The 21,276-nt window shown below is 51.8% G+C and overlaps 1 protein-coding gene across 1 annotated transcript in view; it reads left to right on the top strand.

Moving 5' to 3' along the window:
• Positions 1–21,276, top strand: part of LOC101358345 (POU domain, class 2, transcription factor 3) — a 143,444-nt gene that overhangs the window by 11,209 nt on the left and 110,959 nt on the right. Inside the window, exons 2-3 of the mRNA XM_012558190.2 lie at positions 5,956–6,090; positions 7,191–7,371. Of these exons, the coding sequence (XP_012413644.2) occupies positions 5,956–6,090; positions 7,191–7,371 (316 nt within the window). The remainder of the gene's footprint in view (positions 1–5,955; positions 6,091–7,190; positions 7,372–21,276) is intronic.

The raw sequence follows: 21,276 nt of genomic DNA, 5'->3' as shown, positions 1-21,276 counted from the left end.
CTGTATATTAATCTTTTGTATTCTGCCTCCGGTAATTCCAAGAAATTTTCCTCCTCTGGAAAATTTCTAGATTCTTTATTCTGGGAGCTTGCTGAAGCCATCATGGATTGCCTCTTTATGTGATTTGATATTGACTGTTTTCTCTGAGTCATCGATAAGTTATTATATTTATTTATTTTAGGTTTGCTTACTGTGTCCTAGCTTCTTGTTTTGTTTTGATATGCCCAAATAGGCTGCTCATATGAGCTGGTTTGATTATTAGCACCTTTGAAGCTCTAATGTCCTGTCACCAGGTGGTTAGATCTGTTACTAGGTATGTGAGCTCAGGAGTCTGCCCACTCCTCCTGTATGAATTCAGCTCAGGAGCCCAGGTAGATAGCCACCAGATGTGTGGTGTAGGCTCTCACTTACAGTCCTAGACAGGCATGGGTGATTGGTGTAGGCACAGGCATCGGGCTGCAGCAGGGGGACACACGCTGAGCAAGGCAGGGGGCTGACGGCCGCCCCGGAGCGTCCAGGAGGAAGGCATGTCCCTGTTCCCTAGAGCACCTAGGTGTGTGGGTTTTGCAGCCAGACTATGAACACCTAATGCTGTTGGCTGTAAGGACTGGGGGGCACCTCGTATTCATGAGCCCCTCTCGCAGGTGGCTAGGTGGCATGGGTGGGGCCACCGGTCCTCAGTCCCCTGATGTGGGTAGGTGAAGACCCTGCTTAATGGGCAGAGCAGTGTCAAATGTCAAGAAGCTGCCACTTCACAGCTGAAACAGTTGAAGTTAGACTTCCAGTACATACCCTGTTGTACTGTGGTAATGAGGGCCTACACTGTTGAGATGGGGCCACACAAGTCTGTGCAGGGGGAAAGGCACTCAAAGTCCTTGGATCCCTTATGCCTATGCCTAGGGAAAGCAGCTGTGCCTATCCTGGGTTCCTGGCTTAGGGGAGCCAGCAGTTTATTTTTTCCTGTTTGTTAATTTGTTCACTCTCCAAGTCAGGGAGAATAGCTGCAGGCATGTGACTGATCCTACTTCCGGCCCAGGGGACTTGGCAATTGCTGAAGTTGGTCTGGGACCCAGTGCAGAGCAGGGAGCGGGGAGGTAAATGGGAGACAGGTTTTTCCCTAAGGGGGGTGTTTTTGATCTGCACGATAAGCCATAATCAAGTACTTATCTTTTCTCGGGGGCTGCTTGTCACTGGTTCTGGGTGGCCATGTAGTCTCTGGTGCTGGGTCTCTCTCCTGGTGCAGAAAATGCACTTCCCAAGCATGGCTGCTTGCCTGCCTCCCCACTCACCCTGGAGCTGCTCAGGCCTGAAGGGCTCAGGCTCTCGCCAAGTCATGTCTGGCAACTTCTTGCTGCTTCTGAACCGTCTCTCCCTCCCTGAGCCACTCAGTCCAGTTCCTCAACTCTGCCTTTGATGTTCAGGGCTCCCAAATTGCCATATATAGTCGAATCACTCGTTTTTTCGGGTCTTTGTTGTAAGACGGTCCACCGGAAGCATCTGACTACTCTGCCATATTGGCCCGCCTCAGCAGTGTGACTTGTGAAGTTCATTTTTCTGCTGGATGACCCCTTAAACCTTCTAGGGGCCAAAACAGCAGCTGTAGGACTACCAGCCTGTAGGAGCCAGCTAAAGGGAAACCCAAGAAGAAAGAGTTTTCTTCTTGTTCGAAGTGACTGAGTTGATGGAGGCCCCAGATAGTCATTCATTCTCTCAACTCATAATTATCAAGCTCAGCTATGTGCCAGACTTTGGGGATGCTACATAAATAAGGTAGAGTCTCTGCCTTTGAGCCTGGGGACAAGTAGTCCTGAGCAGGGGCAGATCATGGAGGGCCTGGATGACTTGTTGCCTGGGCAGAAGATGCAATGTGAGGACAGGGGCCCTCTACCTAGGCATTTAGATCAAAAGCACACTGTCCTGGCTGCAGCCTCAATTTGAATCTGATCTCAACTCTAAACCACAGATCTGGTGTGTTCATTTCACACCCAGACTCAGCGACTTCCAGTGATCACAAGATTAAGCTAAGACTCCTTAGCCCAGGAATCCCCTGGGTGGTGCAAACAGTTAATGTACTTGGCTGCTAACCAAAATGTTGAAGGTTCAAGTCCACCCAGAGACCCCTCGGAAGAAAGGCCTGATAATATCCTTCTGAAAAATCAGCCGTGAAAACCCTATGGATCATATTTCTACTCTGACACATATAGGGTCTCCATGAGTGGGAACTGACTCAACCACAATCAGTATCCTAGAACTTACCTACTCCTACCCCTTTCTTAAAAGTATAGACAGAAGACTTCAGCAAACACTATCTCCGAGGCACATTTGTCACACCTTCTGCGTGGCCCAGATTTTGACCCTGGGTCTGGTGCTCTCCAGTTCTTCCTGGTGGCTTCTGGTGGGCTAGAGGTTCCTGGAAGCTCATGGGAGAAAGAACCTGATTTAAAAAAAACCTCCCGGCTTGGGAGTTCTAGACTGAGTCCTAAGCCTGAGGAACCTGCCTGCAGCCCCCTGCCATGTTCCCAGACCAGAACCTCTGGGCTCTTCCCCAGCTAGCCATCTGCCTTGGGCTTTAGGCCACATCCGATGAATCAGCCTAGGGGTCTTCCAGCGAGGAGGAAGACTGGGAGCCAGGCTTCTATCTGGACTGGGCTGAGCATCTGGCCTGATGTTCACTGAAGCAGGGGAACCTCTCTACCTTGCCCTTCCCTCTGTGCTGGAGGGAGGGGGCACCTGGGACCTGAATAGTGAGTCTGAGATGTAGGGAGCGGAAGGTCGAAGGATACTGGTCAGGATAATGGAGCTCCATTACCAAATATTTAGATCCAGGGTCTTGGGCTGCCCTCTCCCTCCCAGGGGTCAACAAGTGGAATGTGGTTTTCTGGAGAAACAGAACTACGAAGACTTGAGAATTCAAGGTTTAAGAGGCCCTGGAAGGGTAGACAGGCCTTTTAGAAGGGTGTTCCTGCCTCTGGGAGACAGCTCACCGTATCCTCACCTCTTCACCAAGCCTCGGTCAAACACCTGCTTGTATCGATGCTGTTATTTGTCAGTCTCACAGGGCCTGAGCAGAGCTGCTGCACTGCCCCAGACAGGTCTATGGAGGGAGGACCTCCAGCCGCTGCAAGACAGGCATGGCAGAGAGAGAGAACTCAGTTCTCGTCCTGGGTCTGCCACTCACTAGCTGTGTGGCCAAGGGCAAACCACACTCCCTCTCTGGGCCTGAGCTTCAGTGTCATTAGCTGGGCCTCAAGGATGTTGGCATGTGACACTGTGGTTAAGAGAACTGGGGCTTTGGAGTCAGGCTGCCTGGGTTAAAATCCTGGCTATGTTGCCTCTTAGTCCCTTGACCTTGAACAAGTTCCCCAAATCCAAACTCAGTAATAATAATAGCTCCTACCTCCTGGAGTTGTAAAGATTTCAGATAGGATAACATCCTTTGTGACTCATAGTAACAATGATTAGTCTTTTCCAGTTACTAACTTCTGTAAATCTTTGTCCTACATAAAAAAACAGAAGGTATGGAGGGATCTTCTCTCTCAACAAGAAATCCTCATTCCCTCTCTTCACCCCCAGTCAAAATGCTCCTATTTTGGTAGCATTTTGTTATTGTCATCAATATTATTTAGCACAGAAGCAGGAAAAAAAATCTCAATTTCTTTTACCTTCTCTCTGGTCTAAAAGTTCAAATATCTTCATAGCAAGCAGTGTGAGCGGTCAGCAACCCTCAAATGGCAGGGTAGTGCATGTAGCCTGCTTTACAGAAGAAGATGCCGCCCAGCTAGGGTTCTTGGTCAAGGGTCAGAGCTGAAAACGCCCAGGAGGTGGGTGTTGAATCCTGCCTGCCTTAAGCCCTAGGAGGGGAAGTCTAGTATCAAGTCTCACCTGGCAGGAATTGAGTCCAGAGTGGAATATGCCACAAGTGTACCAGCTTCCAGCCTTCCCTCAGCCGACCTGAGGGAATGAAAGATCAGATGGCCCCATTTGGCCGGGCAAGGAGATTCCAGCATCATTACCCAAGAACGGATTTCCTGTTGAGAGGAAGCTGGGCTTAACCTGAGCTCTCATTCACTTTCCTCACAAGTCTCTGGGATGACACAAAGTTCATGGAACCTTTCTCACCAGCTGGGCCTCAGTCTCCCCTTCTGCAGTATTGGTGGAGAATCTCCCCATACATAACCCCACCTCAATGTTCCAGAGCTACATTAAAAGGAAGTAAGAATACAAACTTCTTTATGGAGTTAAAAGACTATAGAAATATGTGGGGATTGATTGGATGACAGGCACTCATTTTTTTCAGATTATCTGCAACACTTGCCGATTGCCTACAGTAATAATAATCCCAGCTAGCGCTTGCTGAGCAGGCCTTCTGTGCCCTCTACACGAACTTTTCAGTCCTCATACATCCCCACTGGGGAAAGGCTGTTGTCATCCCCATTTTATAAATGAGGCACAAAGAGATTGGGCAATGTGCCTGGGGCACCAGCTAATGCACTGGGGAGTTGAGGAGGAACCTTGGGCCCCTCCCTGCAGTTACAGGGAAGAGGACTCAGACCCTGCACTCAGAGTCCTTTCACTCTGGCAGGCAGACAGTAAGCACTCAGTGAATGGGGCCTCTGCTGGTTGGGGAGGCTGGGACACATATATTGAAAGATGAAGGCTTACACCAGAAAATCCTGTTGCTGTCAGGTCAATTCAGACTCATGGTGACCCATGTGTTATAGAGTAGAACTGCTTCTTAGAGTTTTCTTGGCTGTAATCTTCATGGAAGCAGATTGCCAGGCCTTTCTTCCCGTGGTGCTGCTGAGTAGGTTCAAAGCACCAACCTTCAGGCTAGCAGTTGAACCGTTTGCACCACCCAGGGACCTATCCAATCCCTACACAGGGGGTGGATATTCTAAGTGCCAGTGAAGGGGCATAGGGGTTCCCAGGGGGAGCAGTCTTTGAGGCCTGGTTCTCTAGGGTAAGCAGGGGTCTAGACAGATTTAGACTACGTCTGACCGGGAAAGTAAGCCAGGACTCAGAGGTGGGTGAGAACAGTGGGGGCCCTCTGGTGTGGTGGGGGTGTAGTGGGCAATGTAGGTGGGCTGGCGCACAGGGTTCCACAGCCAGATTGAGGAAGGAGTCCCATCCCACCCTATGCCCCCTCTCCCTTCTCCCGCTGTCCGCCTCCAACCTTCCTGCCTCCTAATTCAGTTGATGAGTCAGTAACAGGAAGGAGTCCTTGGCCTTCTGGTAATACAGCTAGTAACCTTGTAGGGAAACTGGAAGTGGAGGGGAAGGGGAAAAGTGAGCCACCTCAGCTCCCTCAGGCCAGGAGGCAGCTGCAGCCAGCCTGGCAGCTTCTGCCCTTAACCCCACCTTGCCCTGCCTCTGTGATCTGATTGGCAGGGAGCAGGGTTGGCGGGGAGCCTGGCTGATCGGAATCACCAGGGACAACTTGAGGAACACCAATTTCCAGGCCTCTCCCCAAACCCACTGAATAAGAATCTTGTGGAGAGAAACTCTGGTGTCTGTACTTGTACAGAGAGCAGGCCCTCCGCCATGATGCTGGGCCACCTGGCTGTGGGACCTGTTCATTAGGAGTCCTGACCCAGCCTAATCAGGCTGACACAGGGCTCCCCAGAGGGGAAGCATTGGCTGTGAATGAACCAGGTGCAGAAAAGGGGCGCTGTTTTCCTAAAGCGAAGCTCTGCACTCTTAAGTGGTTCTGTTTTGAAAAGCTTTCTAGCGCTTCCCTATGTGAATTTTCCAGGAGGCTTTGGAACATTTGGCGTGTGTTGTTCTTTTAAGTCATGGGTTTAAATGGAAAAAGATAAAAATGCCTGGACCAGCAGGAGGGAGATGTCTAGTGCAGGGAGGGTCCAGGCACATGTCGTGAACTGACCACTGGGTGAGCTGGTGGGGAGGCCCCGCCCTCTCCAGCTGGTCCCCTGTTCTCCTCCCCTTCCCCATAAGGATGTGAAGATCTTCCGGGCCTTGATCCTGGGGGAGCTGGAGAAGGGGCAGAGCCAGTTCCAGGCCCTCTGCTTTGTCACCCGGCTGCACCACAATGAGATCATCCCCAGCGAGGCCATGGCCAAGCTTCGGCAGGTGAGTGCTCGCCCTGGCCCAGCCCTGCCCCCTGAGCCGCACCCCTGCCCCCTGGCCCAGCCCTGCCCCCTGAGCCCCACCCCTGCACCCTGGCCCAGTCCTACAGCCTGCCTAATCCCAAACTGTGGCCCCACCCCAACCTCAGTTCACACCAAGCCCCTCATCCTCACCCTGTTCCTAGACCCGTTGCCCCTGGCTCACCTTAGCCCTCATCTCTGGTACCCACTCTCACCCTATAGTCCTGAAACCCCTGATTTGGCCACTTGCCAAACCTGAGTCCCTAGCCCCAGAGTTCATCTGCACTGAACTCCCAGCTTCCAGATTTCTCAGTCCTCCGCCCCTCACCTGGTCTCAGTCCTTCTCCATTTATGATGGAGGTCAAGAGCCTGGACTCTGAAGTCGGATCCAGCTCCACCACTCATTATCTGGGTGACACTGGACAAGTTACCTCGCCTTTCACAGCCTCGGTTTGGTTATTGAGAAAATGAGTTATGGTGAGAATTAAATGAGATAATGCATGTCAGGTGCTCAGCATAGTGTTCAAAACCCTTAAATGTGCTGATCTATCCCAAACCAGGAGCCCTGTGCCCAGTTGCTTCCTGGACCGTGGGCATCGAGTTCCCTAAATTATCTAGTAGGATCTGCCTCATTAAGGGCAGGGACGAGGTTGGAGTCATCCTTGGCCTTACTGACATTATCTAGCAGGCACCCTTCCCTCCCTTTCCCTTTGCCTGCCCCTTCCAGAAAGACTCAGTCACCTGGACGTTCCCCAGAGGCCATTTAGGCAGTGCCCTGGGACTGAGCCCACCTCCAGCTCCACTGCCAGCAACATCCCAGAATTCTCAAGCTAGAGGTCAGCCCACTGGTTAGCAGGTAGCTTGAGAACAGTCCATCCCAAGCAGAAGCTGACTATATCCTGGGCACCATTTTCTCTGCCAGTTAAGGTGTAGAGGAGCCTAGATGCCCCTTGACTGCCATGTTGCTGATGGCCCCAGGGTCCTATAGGGAGGCCGCCTGGGCTTCCTGACTCAGAGGTCAGGGGAAGACTGGGCGGGGAGTGTTCTGAGGCCAGGTGGGAGTGACCCCTCTCCTGTGCACAGAAAAACCCCCGGGCTGTGCGGCAGGCCGAGGAGGTGCGGGGCCTGGAGCAGCTGCACATGGACATCGCTGTCAACTTCAGCCAGGGGAGCCTGCTGAGCCCCCACCTCCGCAATGTGTGTGCCGAGGCCGTGGACGCCATCTACACTCGCCAGGAGGATGTCCGGTTCTGGCTGGAGCAAGGTCAGCTGGGTGCTGGGTGCTGCCTACCACTGGGCCCCCCCCAGGCCAGCCCAGGGATCCCATGCAGAGGAAATAGGAGGCAGGGGACAGCACAGCTGAGTCTCTGTCATTTGTTCCAGAAACATGCATTGAGCACCTGCAGAGATGTATTGACCCAGGAATCGAGCTCCCTGGGGTAGATACATAGAGTTATGTATTATGCAGTGCAATGAGACATGGGAGTAGAGGGGAGGAACCACTACAGCAGCCTGGGATTGGTCAGGGAAGACTTCCTGGAGGAAGTGATGTCTACGTAGCTCTTATATAATGAGAGGGGTCAGCCAGGTGAGGACCCAGAACCCCAACTTTGCTAGGCCGTGTGGAGGGAGCATCCCAGACAACTCCATCCTTACCCCCTCCCTTAATGAAGACACAGTGATGGTACCTTCGTCATGTCAGGGGGCACAGACACCAGGGTCCGGGTGGGGCCCAAAGACATCCCTTCCCACCCGCCCAGCTCCATTGCCACCTCTCAGAAGTTGGCTCACCTTCCCACCACACCTACCCTGGGGCCAGCATCTCTCTCCTGAGATCCTGGGACCCTCCCTGTTCTATGTGGTGCCTGCTGTGGCTTCAGTGCTGGCCCAGGACTGTCCTCAGGTCCTCTCTGTGTAGGGGACAGAGAGATGTCACCATTCCAACTCTAGGCCCCTGGGCCTTCTACCCAGCCAGCTGAACACTGCAGAAATGTCTGCCCCTCCCAGGGTAGGGCTGGATTTAGAAATGTCCAAACACTGGGCTGCACCCAGACTAAGGTACAAGCCTGAGGCTGTCCCAGCAGAGGATGGTCCCTCCTATGGCCATGGAGCCAAGCCAGAGCCAGGCCCTTGCCATCTCCTCATTCCTCCTCACACACATACTCTCCAGCCTACCCCCAGCCCGGGCCTCCCTGACCACCCGCTCTGAGCATGCTGTGTTCCTGCTGGCCCTTCCCTGCCTGGCCCTACCCACATATCATTGCCTTTAAGAAGCCTTCTTTGATTCCTACTCGCTGTCCCCACCTCCAGCTTTGTCAGGCCTCTATTTCAGCACATGCCAGCATAGGGATTGTTTTAAATATAGGGCCTGGCAGAGTGGAGGCCTTGAAGCCAGATAGACCTGGGTTCCAGTCTGGACTCCACTACTTACTGTGTGACCTCAGGCAGATTGTTTAATCTCTGGGCTGTAAGACTTAGCTCATAGGGGTGATGGGAAGAGGTACCGTACGCCCTTCTGGCACACAGAAGGGACTCAATAAATGAAGGTGATATTTAGTCATCTGTTTCCCTACTAGCGTAGCCTGGAGCATAGTGTCCAGGTCTTACTTACCTGTGCCACCCCACGTAGCCTGGGAGGATGGAGGTGTCTGTAGGTGTCCATTGGATGGCTGAAGACGCCATGCAGGGAATGGCTGATATGGGTCTAGGGGAAGCCTCCCTCTGACTCTGCCTCTCTCCCCAGGTGTGGACAGCTCTGTGTTCGAGGCTCTGACCAAGGCTTCAGAGCAGGTGGAGCTGCCACGCTGTGGGCAGGTGGGGGACCGTGGAAAGCCCTGTGCCTGCCGCTATGACCTAAGCCTGGCCTGGTATCCCTGCATGCTCAAGTACTGCCACAGCCGTGACCGGCCCACGCCCTACAAATGCGGCATCCGCAGCTGCCAGAAGAGCTACAGCTTCGACTTCTACGTGCCCCAGAGGGAGCTGTGTCTCTGGGATGAGGACCTCTAGCCAGGCCAAGGAGATGGGGTGGGCCCCTAGGTGGCTACTCGGAGCCCACTGTTTCTCCCCCAGACACTAGAAGGAATGGCAACCCCCAACTGAGGCCTAATTTCCCTTCCCATCATCCTCTTTTCACCCGTAATCCTGGAGCCTCTGGCCCTGTCACTCATGACTGTGAAAAGGGGTGTGGCATGGCAAGGGTTAACTCATGAAGGTTGTCCCATTCCCACCCCTGTGGCTTCTTTGGGGGCAGAGAGGGAGAAAGGGGTTCCCCAAACGTGCACCCTCCTCTTCATCTCCCCTGAAGTGTTAAACTGTGAAGGCCTATGCTGTTATTTAACTCTTTAATGGCTTAGACCCTAAAAGGAGTCTATGCCTGTTACACACACCTCCCCACACATAACTCCCCTGCCCCCTACTCACCCTTCTGGAAGGAGGGAGCCCCTCTTACCTTCCTACTCCCCAACAGTGAGGGGGGATCATTACCCCCAGAGAAGGAGCTATTGGAGGCAGATGTCACAGCCTCTATATCCGATTCAAAGCATTCTCCTCATTTCTGGCCTCTGAGGCCGCTGTAGGGTGGGGTGGAGTGGAGACTGCCTACCACTGACACAGACCACATGTGCCTTTCCCCAGACCTGGACTTTGCCACCAGAGCCAGCGCCCGCGCCGGCTCTTTCGCCCTCTAAACAGAAATATTTTTGTAGGATTCTGGGGTGGGGAGGGAGTATGAAGTATGAGGAAAACTTGAATTCCAGATTTTTAATGCGAAGTATTTATCATTTGTACCAGAAATAAAAGTTTAAGTTTTTACTTGATTGACAGCGCTAGCCCAGAGGGGGACTTTCTGGCCAATGCTGCCACCTGGTGTCAGGAGAGGTGTTCGCCTATACTCTGTCAGCAACTCCTCTTGGAACAGCTTCTGCCATGTGCTCAGCCATTGGAGGGGTGAGAGGGTGGGAGGTGTTATTAGGGAAGGATGCAACAAAAGTTGCATTGAAGAAGATAATACGTACATAGATGAAACCACGGCAAGCCAGTCAGTAATGAACAGCATGAAGGCAAGAGATAAGGCTAAGACTCGGGAACCAGACTCCCAGGGTTCAAATCCTGGCCCTGCTGGGCAGTCTTAGGTCAAGTTACCGTACCTCTGTGCCTTGCTACAAAAAACACTTATTTGTGAGAGTTGAGTGACTTCATACATGTCAGTTGCCTAGCACATAGTGAGTGATCGCTGTTTTAGCTATTATTATTGTTACTATTCGTGAAAAGAGCAGACATTGCCTCATCTATAAACCTGAGGCAACTAAACGAGATATCTTGAGGCCTCTTCAGTTCACCAGTACCTCTCAGGATCAAGAGACTGATGAAGTGCTGGGTGGGTGCTGGAGGAGTCCAAGAAGGAGGGCCATGCAAGCTGCCTGTGTTGGGGAAGGTTTCCTGGAGATGAACCTGGATTGAGGTTGAAAGATGAGAAGAGTTTGGCAAGGTGGAGGGGACTGTGTGAGCACAGGGTAGAGGCAGGAGTGCTTCAGTCATTGGGAAAGTCCCATGAGTCCCTCAGGGGACCCAACTCCTTAGGTGGGAGGAGACTGGGAGAGTCAAGGCCTTGGAGAGGGAAGGAGCTTGCAGGGCAGGCCCCTTTATTCTGTTCTCCAGCACCGCGAGAATAGGCTGCTGCTGCGCTTGAGCCCTGTGTAGGCCAGAGGGTTGTGGTGGGAGCCAGGCTTGTGGGCCATGGTCAAGTTGGGGGGTTGGTGGGGACACACCTTTTCAGATGGGCAAGCTTGCTTTCTGACCCTGTTTCCAAGCACCAGCCTCAGCTCTGCCAGGGAGCCAGGGAGGGAGGTAGTCACTCCCCAGACCTTTTCCTCCTTCCCCTCTTGCCCAATCCTGGGCCTCAGTCCCAAGCCCCAAGAGCCCCAACTGCTGCTCCAGGTTGGGAGGGGATCATCTGGAGAAGGCACCTCCCACCCTATGTCTGTGTCTCTGTTGCTGGGGGTGAGATCCCCACACCCATATACCTTCCTCACTAACTTCCAAATAACCAAAAATGATGCATTAGTAAAACTAATGTTTTCCAGACTGGGAGTGTTTTCCTGGGATAACTCACACCTCCAAGCCTGCCTGTGTCCTGCATTGAGGGGCTCTAGACACCATCACTAGGGACACTTTGGGCCCCTTCTTGCTCTTGGGGGATGGTGATGAGAATTCAGATTCCCTGAGACTTTGGGCTGACCCTGCACTCAGCCAAAGTGGATGCCTTTTCAGTAGCCATGTCTCAGGGGCCAAGTAAAAGTCCACCATTCCAAACAACCCTTCCCAACCCCATTCCGTCACAGTGCCCCAAATTCCACCCGTATGGTCAACTTCTCAGCAGAGCTGCTCACATTTTAGCGTGCATCAGAATCACTTGTTAAAATGGATGCAGGTGGTCAGCTGTTAGAGAAACACTGTGATGAGCCTTTACTATCCCCAGGAGGCCTTTGTGGACATGTGTAAACATCTGGGAGAGGTAATAGAGTCATTACTCATTTCTCTGTGGTACTTTATGATTTACAAAGTGCCTTCATAGAAATGAGTTCACGGGCTCCTTGAAGCGATTCCGTGACGTCTTACAGATGGTGGCTCACCTATAAAACTGGGTGATTTGCCCAAGGTCAGACAGACAGAACAGAACTGGATCTGACCCCAATTTTTCACACCATGCACACCTACTAACCCAAACAGGTTTATCAGATTGGCCTGCTGGAGCCTCAGAGAGCACAGCTCCCCTAGCAGAGGGGCAGAGGCTTGGGTGGGATGAGAGAAGAAAGCTGGCAGCTGGGGCCAGTCCCTGTAATAGCAATCACTAAATACATGGGATGGGGGAGTGCCCTAAGCGCCCCCGGGAACAATGGTGGTGGGAACGGGTTCCTGATTGTTCCTATTTACCAAGGTAAGCAAGGCACTCTTAAACGGGAGGTCAGAAGGCCACACCTCACTAATGCCTCCTCAAGCCAGAGAGGACAAGAGGTCTGGGGACCCCTGGGACCATCACCCAGCCTGGCCTGGTCCTTGATGTGGACTTCCCGTGGGTTTTCAGGCTCTTCTCCCTGCAGTCTTGTTAGCCAAGAGAAGTATTAGGGTGGGTGGAGGGCAAACTGGGCTTCACATTTGGGAGACCTCTGCCCCAGGGTCTTCATGGCGCTTGGGTAGAAGGGGTCGGGCAAAAAGTTGGGCACAGGCCACTCCCAAGAACCAAAGCTTGAGGCTAACAATGTATGTGTGGAATGTGGGTACCGGGCTGGTCCCAACTCTGTGTGATCTTGGGTAGGTTGCTTCCCCTTTCTGGTCACATCTGCCAAGAGACAGGACCTCACTAGGTTTTCTCCAAGATCCTCCCCAATGCTGACATTCCAGTGTATTCGTTATTTAGCTGTTTGGCCACTGGTGGACAATCGAGTTGTTTCCTGTGACTTGTTCTTACCAGCCAGTCTGTAGGTAGAAATGGAGACCTGGAATGGCCAAGTCCAAGTCACAGGCCTGCACACTTCGGTAGACACTATCAAAGCGCCCTCCGAAAGGGCTGTTCCAATTTATATGCTCACTAGCAGTGTATAAAATTTCCCACTTCCCCTCAGCCCAGCCATCACCTGCTATTATCAGAGAATATTTGCCATTTGGCTGGGCGAGAAACTTGATTTCTGGCACCACACCTCTACCCAGCCTGCAGCCACGCCTACCTTTCCAGACTCTCACCTGCTTTAATGGCAGAGGTGCCCCTTCACCCCCCACCCAATGCTCTGAATCCCAAGCCCTCCCCTTCCCCTGGGAACCTGTCTCTCTGGAGAAATTGTCCCTTCTCTCTCTTTCCTCTCTTCCTCTTCCTGCCTCCTTCTCATTGTCCCTGGAAGTCTTTAAATCTTTCCCATCTTAAAAACAAAATTAAAAAAACACCTTCTCAAACCCAAGTCCCTCTCCACCTATGCCTTGTTTTTCCTCCCTGATCCTTCACAAGCTTCTTGCCAAGGTTTTCCTCCCCAGCAATTCCCAACCTTGATGTCACGATTCAAAGCTCTATGTTGCAATCAGCTGTGCTGTGTGTCACAAGTCATCCGCTACTGAAACTGGCAGACTATTTCTAACATACCTATACCCTAAATGTCTAATTTAAAGCAGATTCAGGGTGCTCCTGCTACAAACATCCCCCTCACTCACTTGTGATTCTCTTAGTCTGTGACCCAGCCAGCCTGTACTGCTTGGGGCTTCCTAAAATGTTCCACGCACCCTTCTGACATAGGCTGTTGCCTTTGCTTGTACCGCTCATATCCACTCCCACCTCCGCGCTCATAGCTGGGGATCTCAACTTAGATATCCCTTCCTCCAAGAAGCCTTTCCTGATGCCCTCTGCCAGAGGTGTGCCCCATGGCAGACCCCCAGAGCACCCTCTACTTTCCTGTTATAACACATGTCTCCTTGTGAAAGATTTGCCTGTTGGCTGGCCCACAAGCATCACTAGATGGTGAGCTTCCTAAGGACAGGACAGTGCCTGATTCTCTGTTATTTTCCCAGCTCCTAGCCGAACTCCACTGGGTGCTCAATATACATGCTTTGAATGGATGATGGCAGGAGGCATGGTGCTGACCTCCTGCACGTGTAAGGGTGGGATTGGCATGCAGTTTGGCAGTTCCGGGGGCAGCTATGGGAAGCAGGATATTTAAACCGAAAGCATGACAGACAGCCTGACACTGTCATAGTGTTGATGGAGCCAAGGCTGGCTGACTCTGACCAGGCTACTGTGCTGTGATGAAATCTGGCCTTTGATGGAGAACAGGGACTAAAAATCCCTCTCCTCTCTGAAACTAAAATTCAGCCTCTCAGCCTTGCCCTCATCTGTGTTTCTCCCGGCCATGGCCAGCCACTCATGCCAGGACTGTGACCTCTCCTAAGTCCCCGGGCGTCCTGCAGGTGGAGGTGTGCAGCTCAGGCCCACACTTCCATAACCACTAGAGGCCGCACTGGGCCCACACTTGCCCTGTGAATACTGGTGCACCAGGAAGGTTACCTGGTCTGAGGTGGGCTGTGAGAGCCAGGAACTGCGCTGGCCGAGGCAGGGCTCTGCTGAAGGTGCAATTAGAGTGACTGGGCAACAGGTCTAATGCTTGCCCCAAGGTCAAGGAAGTTCATTCCAAGACAGTTGTTGTTTCAGTTTTTAAATTAACTACATGTTATTATTATCTGTTAGTGGAAACCTTCAAAATGCTCAATGAGTTTGTGTGTATTCCTTCCCCAGACACAGGTGAAGGCTGATTACTGGACAGAGGGGTGTCCAGGGTGGGGATACCAGGGGCAGGGACTAGCTCTGTTTACCTGACCCCCATGTCCCCTCAGGTCCATTCCCCAGAAACAGTTGCTTTATCCTGGTTCCTGAAACCCCTCCTCAGAATGGTGCCGTCAGATTTACCTCTAAGGGGTGATTCAAACTGGCCTGGAAGTCCTTGCTGGTGTCTACCTTCCTTCCATCTTTTCCTTTAGGAAGCCTGAGCTCCTTGATCCACTCCCTTTGGCAGCCCCAAGGCAGGGAGATGACCGTCCCACCTTGCATTCCCAAAGCCCGGCTGGCAGACAGACCGAAACAGCTAGAAGGGACTTGTTGCTTGGTTGCCTTCCAGGATGCTTTGCTCTCCACCCTTCTCCCAGCCCTGACAACTCAATCCAGCTGCCATGACAGGAAATGAAACTGAGCAGCAGAGTCTGCAGGCCAGGAAGCCACTTCTCTACTGCGGTGGGGAACAGGGAGGGACCCACCTCCCTCCCCCTGCACCATCTCTGAGTCTGTAGCCCATTTTCAGCAAATGCGTCTGGAAAAGGAGACTTGACTCCTAGAGCCGTCTGTCCTTGAAGCACAGTAGCTGCTAGTTTGATCAGGTAGAAACGGAGCCTGGAGAGGGAGCTAGTGATGCCCCGGAGGTGCAGCCAAGGGGCTCAGATGTCACCCCAGGAGGACTTGGGGAGGGGTCAGAATTGGTCACAGTTGTAGAACCACAGCATCCTGGAGTAAGGCTTTGGCTACTCTGAAAAAAAAATCTTCTAGTTATTGACAGAAAGTGAGAGAGAGATTTGCATTCAATTTGCATCAAATTTGCATACGGCTCTTTTGATGTCCAAAGGCACTGAAATTTCTTGTCCTTGCTTCTTTTCCCCTTTCTTTCCTCTGTTCCTTTCTAACCCTCAGGCAACCCCCTATCTTTCTCCCCTTCCCCACAGCTTTTACTCTCCCAGGCTAAATAGAGACTTAGAGTATTAGGCATAAGAGGTTGGCACCTTACCACTACCTCCCACCACTCCAAGACTTACCAGCTGGTTTCATCAGGACTCTGAGTGCTGGGAAAGAGTGAGGCTTAAAAGGGTCTTTTGCACTCCCATCCCAGTTCATCTAACTGAAATGATGATCAAGTGGTATTCAAGATGGAGGGAAATGAATAAAAATTGTCAGCTCCCCTCTCCCCCCTAAACACCTGATGTACACCCCCCCACCCCCAGCCTTCTAAGACCCAGGAAGGGCATGTGAAGGAGGAGGACAGAAGAGTGTCTGGGAAGGTCGCTGCTCTGCTGCTGCCTTGCTGTGTCACCTTGGGCAAGTATCTCCCCCTGTGGACCTCAGATTCCTCATATGATGGGTCCGAGTGATATCTAGTTCTTTCTACCTCAAATTATATGATAATGGGAAGGGAGGAGAAGAGAAAGGATGGCTTAGGCTCTAACACTATGGAGCAAGATTAAAAACATTGGCTTTGGAGTCAGCCAGACCCTGGTCTGAATCCCAACTGCCATTTACTAGGTGTGTTAACTTCTCTGAAGTCCTTGTTTTTGTTGTTGTTATGTGCCGTAAAGTCGGTTCCAACTCAGAGGATGGTGTAAATGGTTAATGCGCCCAGATGCTAATCAAAAGGTTGGAGGTTCAAGTCCATGCAGAGGTGTCTTGGAAGAAAGGCCTGGCAATCTACTGAAAAATCAGCCATTGAAAACCCTATGGAATACAGTTCTATTCTGACACACATGGGGGCACCATGATTCACAATCGACTCAACAGCAACTGGTTTTTTAACCCCCCTGAACCTCAGTTTCCTCATCTATAAAAGGCGGCTAGTAATTGTACCTTCCTTCTCAAGTTGTGCTGATTAAATAAGATGGTGTGTGTTCTGTAAGTACCACAGTTCTTGGCACACAGAAAGTGCTCAATCAATATTTATGAATGATTATGTCAATGAATGAACGTGAGGTAGTGTCTGCCACCACCACCACCACCCATCTCTTTCAGAACCCAAAGTTGTACTTCACACTGTGAACCTATCTCTGCCTAAATGGGCCCCACCTCCAAGAGCTCCACCTCCTGCCCCATCCCTGAGACCCCAGAATCCTAGCCTCTGGAGCAGGAAAGCCCTTGGAAATCATCAGGTACATGCTCTTCTGGCACCTGAAAGACTAAGCCTCAGAGAAGAAGTATGACTCTGCACATAGAAAAGAGCAACAGGTCCCAGATATGGTGGTCAGAGAGTCTGCCCCTCGGTGTACACAGCCATGCAGATGATATGCCAATTCACATATGGAAATCACAAGCACACTGGGGTATACAACCAACGTGCAGGCACTTTTCTAGGATGATGGTAGTTGAAGTGCAGTTGTCGAGAAGAGATGGACCTCAAGGAACAGGCCAACTTGAAGTGGAGGAGGGAGGGAGAGAAGGGAGAAGAGGAGAGGAAGAAAGGGATAGAGGCTAGGAGTATCTGGGTTCACTAAAGAGGCCTTCACTGATCTTTCCCCACAGCTAGCAGATACAGGAGGAAGGCCCCCTCCCTTCTTGCCTTCTTGCTGGGATGGGAGGAAGAGATGTTAAGATGTGACTGGGGGAGGGTGGTTTCTATGGACCTAAAGAAGCACTTATTAAGCACTTCCTATAGGTTAACACAGAGCCCTGGTGGCACAGTTCAAATCCACCAGCTGCTCCTTAGAAACCCTATGGGGCAGTTCTACTATGTCCTATATGGTCGCTATGAGTTGGAATTGACTCAATGGCAATGGATTTGGTTTCTTGTTTTTTGTTTTTTTGGTATAGGTTAGCACACTGGGCTGCTAACTGAAAGGTTGGAAGTTCAAGCCCACCCAGAGGCACCTTGGAAGGAAGGCCTGGTGATCTACTTCTGAAAAAGCAGCCATTGAAAACCCTATGGAGAACAGTTCTTCTTTGACACACATGGGATCGCCATGAGTTGGAATGACTCAATGGCAACTGGTTAACTGGTTACTCCCCCAGGCGCACGGGGCACCCACTGAACACTTTCTGAGTCCCTGTTGTGTGCCCAGCACTGTGCTTTGTGCTGTGGGAGTGATAGAATGAACCAATTCTCCCCCTAGAGCCAATTAGTTAACAACTAGGAGGCAGGATAAGAAAGGCCCACATAAATCCAAGTAAAGAAGAAAATGCCACAAGGGCTATTAAGAACATTGAAGATAAAGTGCCCTGGTAATTTAGTGAAAGATAAATCAAATCACTTCCAACTTGAGAAAAGAGGTGGCATTTGAATTGTGCATAGAGGAATAGAGGGCAGTGCTTAAGAACATGGGTCCTGATGCTTATTAACTGTGTGACATTGGGCGAGTTAAACTCTCTAAGCCTCAGTTTTCCAACCTGAAAAGTGGAAATAATAATAGTACAATTTATGGGTTGTTATGAGGACTAAAGAAGATGGTACCTTTAAAAGTGACAGTTAATTAGCACAGTGCCTGATCCCTGGTGAAATCACACTAAATGCTGGGCATTATATTGGGGATTATTGACTATGAATGGCAGGGAGGACATTCCAGGTGGAAAGAACATTATAAACAAGGTATAGATGCAGAAAAATCCCAGGCCATGTTCTGTGAGCAGGAAACAGCCTTTGAGACTAAGGTGAAGGTAGATCGATAGTGAGTCCGTCTGGAAAGGAAAACTGCCCTGTGCTTGAGCCAAAGCCCGGTTGGCAGCTGGCTTTCTGGGCTGACAGGCAGGCGGTCCTCTTGGCATCAGCACCATTTATGGGATCTGAAGAGTGGAGGAGAAGAGGGTAGGGGAGGACCCCGATGATCAGTCTATGATGTATGCTGCAAAGAGCACTGGAGCAGGAGTCCAGAGACCTGATTCCAGTCAGGCTCGGTCAGTTGGACAAGTCACTTCCCAGCTCTCCACAGCCCCTGACACTGGTAAATAACTTTCACCTACATCTCTCATAGCACCTCATGGGGCCTAGGTGGGGCAGGTAAGCGGCAGTGTCTTCACCTGGAAAATGGTGATAATCAGGGCCCAGGGTGCTGTGAGAATGCCATGGGGGTCTAGATGAGCTTGAGCACCCGCTAAGCCCCATGTAGATGCCAGGTAGATTAGCACTGGCTTCAGTTTATGGATCAGTAAGATGAGTTCAGGGAGGTGAGGAGCCCTGTTCCATATCGCAGGACTAGGAAGCGGTTGAGACATAGAATTCCAAAAACAGATTCTTTCCAGCACACCTCCACGGCTTCTCCAAACACTCCAGGTTCCTTGTAGTCCTTACACCTCGGGAGTCTGTCCAGACAAAGCTCGGGGCTTGGCTCTGACAGGCTGGATCACTGGCCAGGGGTTCCTCAAAAGGAAGAGCTGGACCAGGAGTCCAGGCGGCTGCGGGCGCGGTGGGGAGGGGCTGCCAGGCCGGGCTGAGGCAGACAGATGTTCCGCAGGGTAGGGACCCGCCCCGGCAGCACCCCCGTCCGCTCCCCCAGCCCCCAGCTCCCCGTATGCAAATCACTGCTTTGCATGAGCCTGGGGCCAGGCGCGGGGGCCCTGCCAGGGGGCGTGGCCGGCAGCCCCCGCCCCGTCTCGCGCCTCGTGCTCACCTGGGGAATGTGGCAATCCTGGCCGTGTCGTGTGCTGCCCGGCCGGAGCAGCGGAGCGCGCGACGGCTGTGGCTACGGCTCCGGCAGCGGCTCCGGCGGCGGCGGCCGGGGGCGGGAAGAAGGAGACCCTGGCGTCCCAGGCGGCCCGGCTGGAGCAGACGCGAGGGGCCTGGGGGGGCGCTGGCTTTGGCCCCGCCTGGGGCAGGATGGTGAATCTGGAACCCATGCACACAGGTGAGGGGCGGAAGGAGTGAGCTCTGACAGGTGTCACCACGCGCGGGAAGGGCGAGGGAGAGGAGCGCCGTTCTTGAGGGCTAATTTCCCAGAGGTCAGGAGAGGGCAGTATGGACAGTGGGTTGCACCGGGACAGGCGTGGGTCGGTGTCTGCGGGACTAAAGGGAGAGCGTCTGGGATAAGGAACCTTGTAAAAGAATGAGTTGGGGCAGAGGGTTTGGAGGTCTTCTGAAGCCCCGAATCTGGAGAGTGGCAGTTAGGTGGGACTCAGGTGTGCGGAACTGTTGCAAACTCTATGAGGTTGTGTGTTCAGGAGATGAGTGGCTCACTGGCTCAGCCAGGGGTGTGGACCTGGGTGTGCATAAGTAAGGTGAATGCCTGTATCCACATGTTACAATTAAGCTTTCCTGGAATATGTGTAAAATGGAGGCTAAGTGGGCATTTGTGAAGTGGGGAGACGGTGTTGGGGGGTTGTAAAAGTGGCATGTGGGGGCATCAGGCCTCCTCATCTAACTTCTCAATGAGGGAGGAGAATCATTATCAGCATCAACAGCCCAAGGCTGATTGCTAGAAAAGTGGAGGTCAAACATACCTATACCCTCCAACCTTTTTACCAGTTCCTTCCTGCACCAGGTCCCTCCCACACCACTCTCTACTCTATTGGGTTCAATAATTTGTTGCAGTGGCCACACTGAATTCAGACCATAGACACAGTTATGACATTTACTAGGGAAGTAGCAGGTTACCATTCAGGATCAGAAACGACTTAGGATACAGTTCTTCAGTCAGGACAGCTTCTTCTCAGCCGTGCATGCAGGCAGGCCTCTCTCTGGCCCTCAGCCTCTCGGCCCGTCAGCCTCTCAGCCCAGCCTCTGCCCTGCTCCAGCAATTATTACAAAGTTCTTTAGCTCTGCTGACAAGTGCTCGGAGGCACCCCACTCTGTAATAAAGCCTCCTGCCTGAAGGCACTCAGCTCTCTCTCACTCCGTGGGTCAGTACACCCACTGTAACCGCTTTACTCCGTGGGCTGGGAAGCCCACTGTGCTGTCTCGTGATGGCCAGTCTCCTGATTCTGCTGCCAGGGGCAGATTATCCAATAAGCAAGATAAACACAGGCTTACTTGTGCTTACTTACTACTCTGTAGTGAACAATTTCATATAAGTTTCACCACGTAAGCCCATGCCTCCCTTCTTACTGGATACCCTGTCCCTGTCAGGGATTGTAAATTTGAAAAGAGGCTTTGATTCTGTGGAAGGTGCTGTGGGGTTGAGAGAGAGACAGATGCCAGCCATACCTAGAAGCAGAATCTTTGATGTGGTGAAAAATGTAAAATTGTTCACGATAGTAAGTAAGCACAAGTAAGCCCATGCTTACCTTGCTTAGTAGGTAATCTGATGCTGTCTGCTGCCACTGCTTCTTGTCATCTTGCACTGTCTCTGGTGTTACAGCTCTCATTCTCTATCTCCTGGCTCTAGGAGGTTCTCAGCTCAAGGACCCTGGGTCCAAAGGGCATGCTCTGGTCCCATCTTTTCTTCTTGATAGTAGTGAAGTCCCCCATTTTCACCTCTGGGATGACTCATTTTAAGTCTAGCAGGATGGCAAAACTGACCAATCCCCTCGTTAGGGTTCCATATACTTATTTGCATGGTCCCACCTCCACAAGGGTACCATGCACCTTATTTGCATTATTAGCAAGTTGTCCAATCCCCTTGGTGGGCCACAGGCACCTTATTTGCATAGTCTACCTAATCATTTGGTGGGAGTTACAAGACTATGGCTAGAAAGGTCATATAAAAGTGATCCCTCACACTGCAGGCCATCACCTGGCTTTTGTAGCCATAGTTCTTCCATACTTGGAGGATAACTTCCCCTCCTATTCATTTTACCAGTCCAAAACAGTCATTAACAATTAGTCCTTCAGTAGGGCAGAGTGCTCAGGGTGAGGTTACTCAGGTACCAGCCATTCAGGTCTGCTGCAGATATCCATCTGATTTGATCAGGTTCTCCAAAAGTTGTTTCATCTTTACCCTTTCTGGTCTCTGATAA

Source organism: Trichechus manatus, unplaced genomic scaffold, assembly GCF_000243295.1.
Source record: "Trichechus manatus latirostris isolate Lorelei unplaced genomic scaffold, TriManLat1.0 scaffold00143, whole genome shotgun sequence".
Lineage (NCBI taxonomy): Eukaryota > Metazoa > Chordata > Mammalia > Sirenia > Trichechidae > Trichechus > Trichechus manatus.
This window is presented reverse-complemented; position numbering and strand designations above follow the sequence as displayed.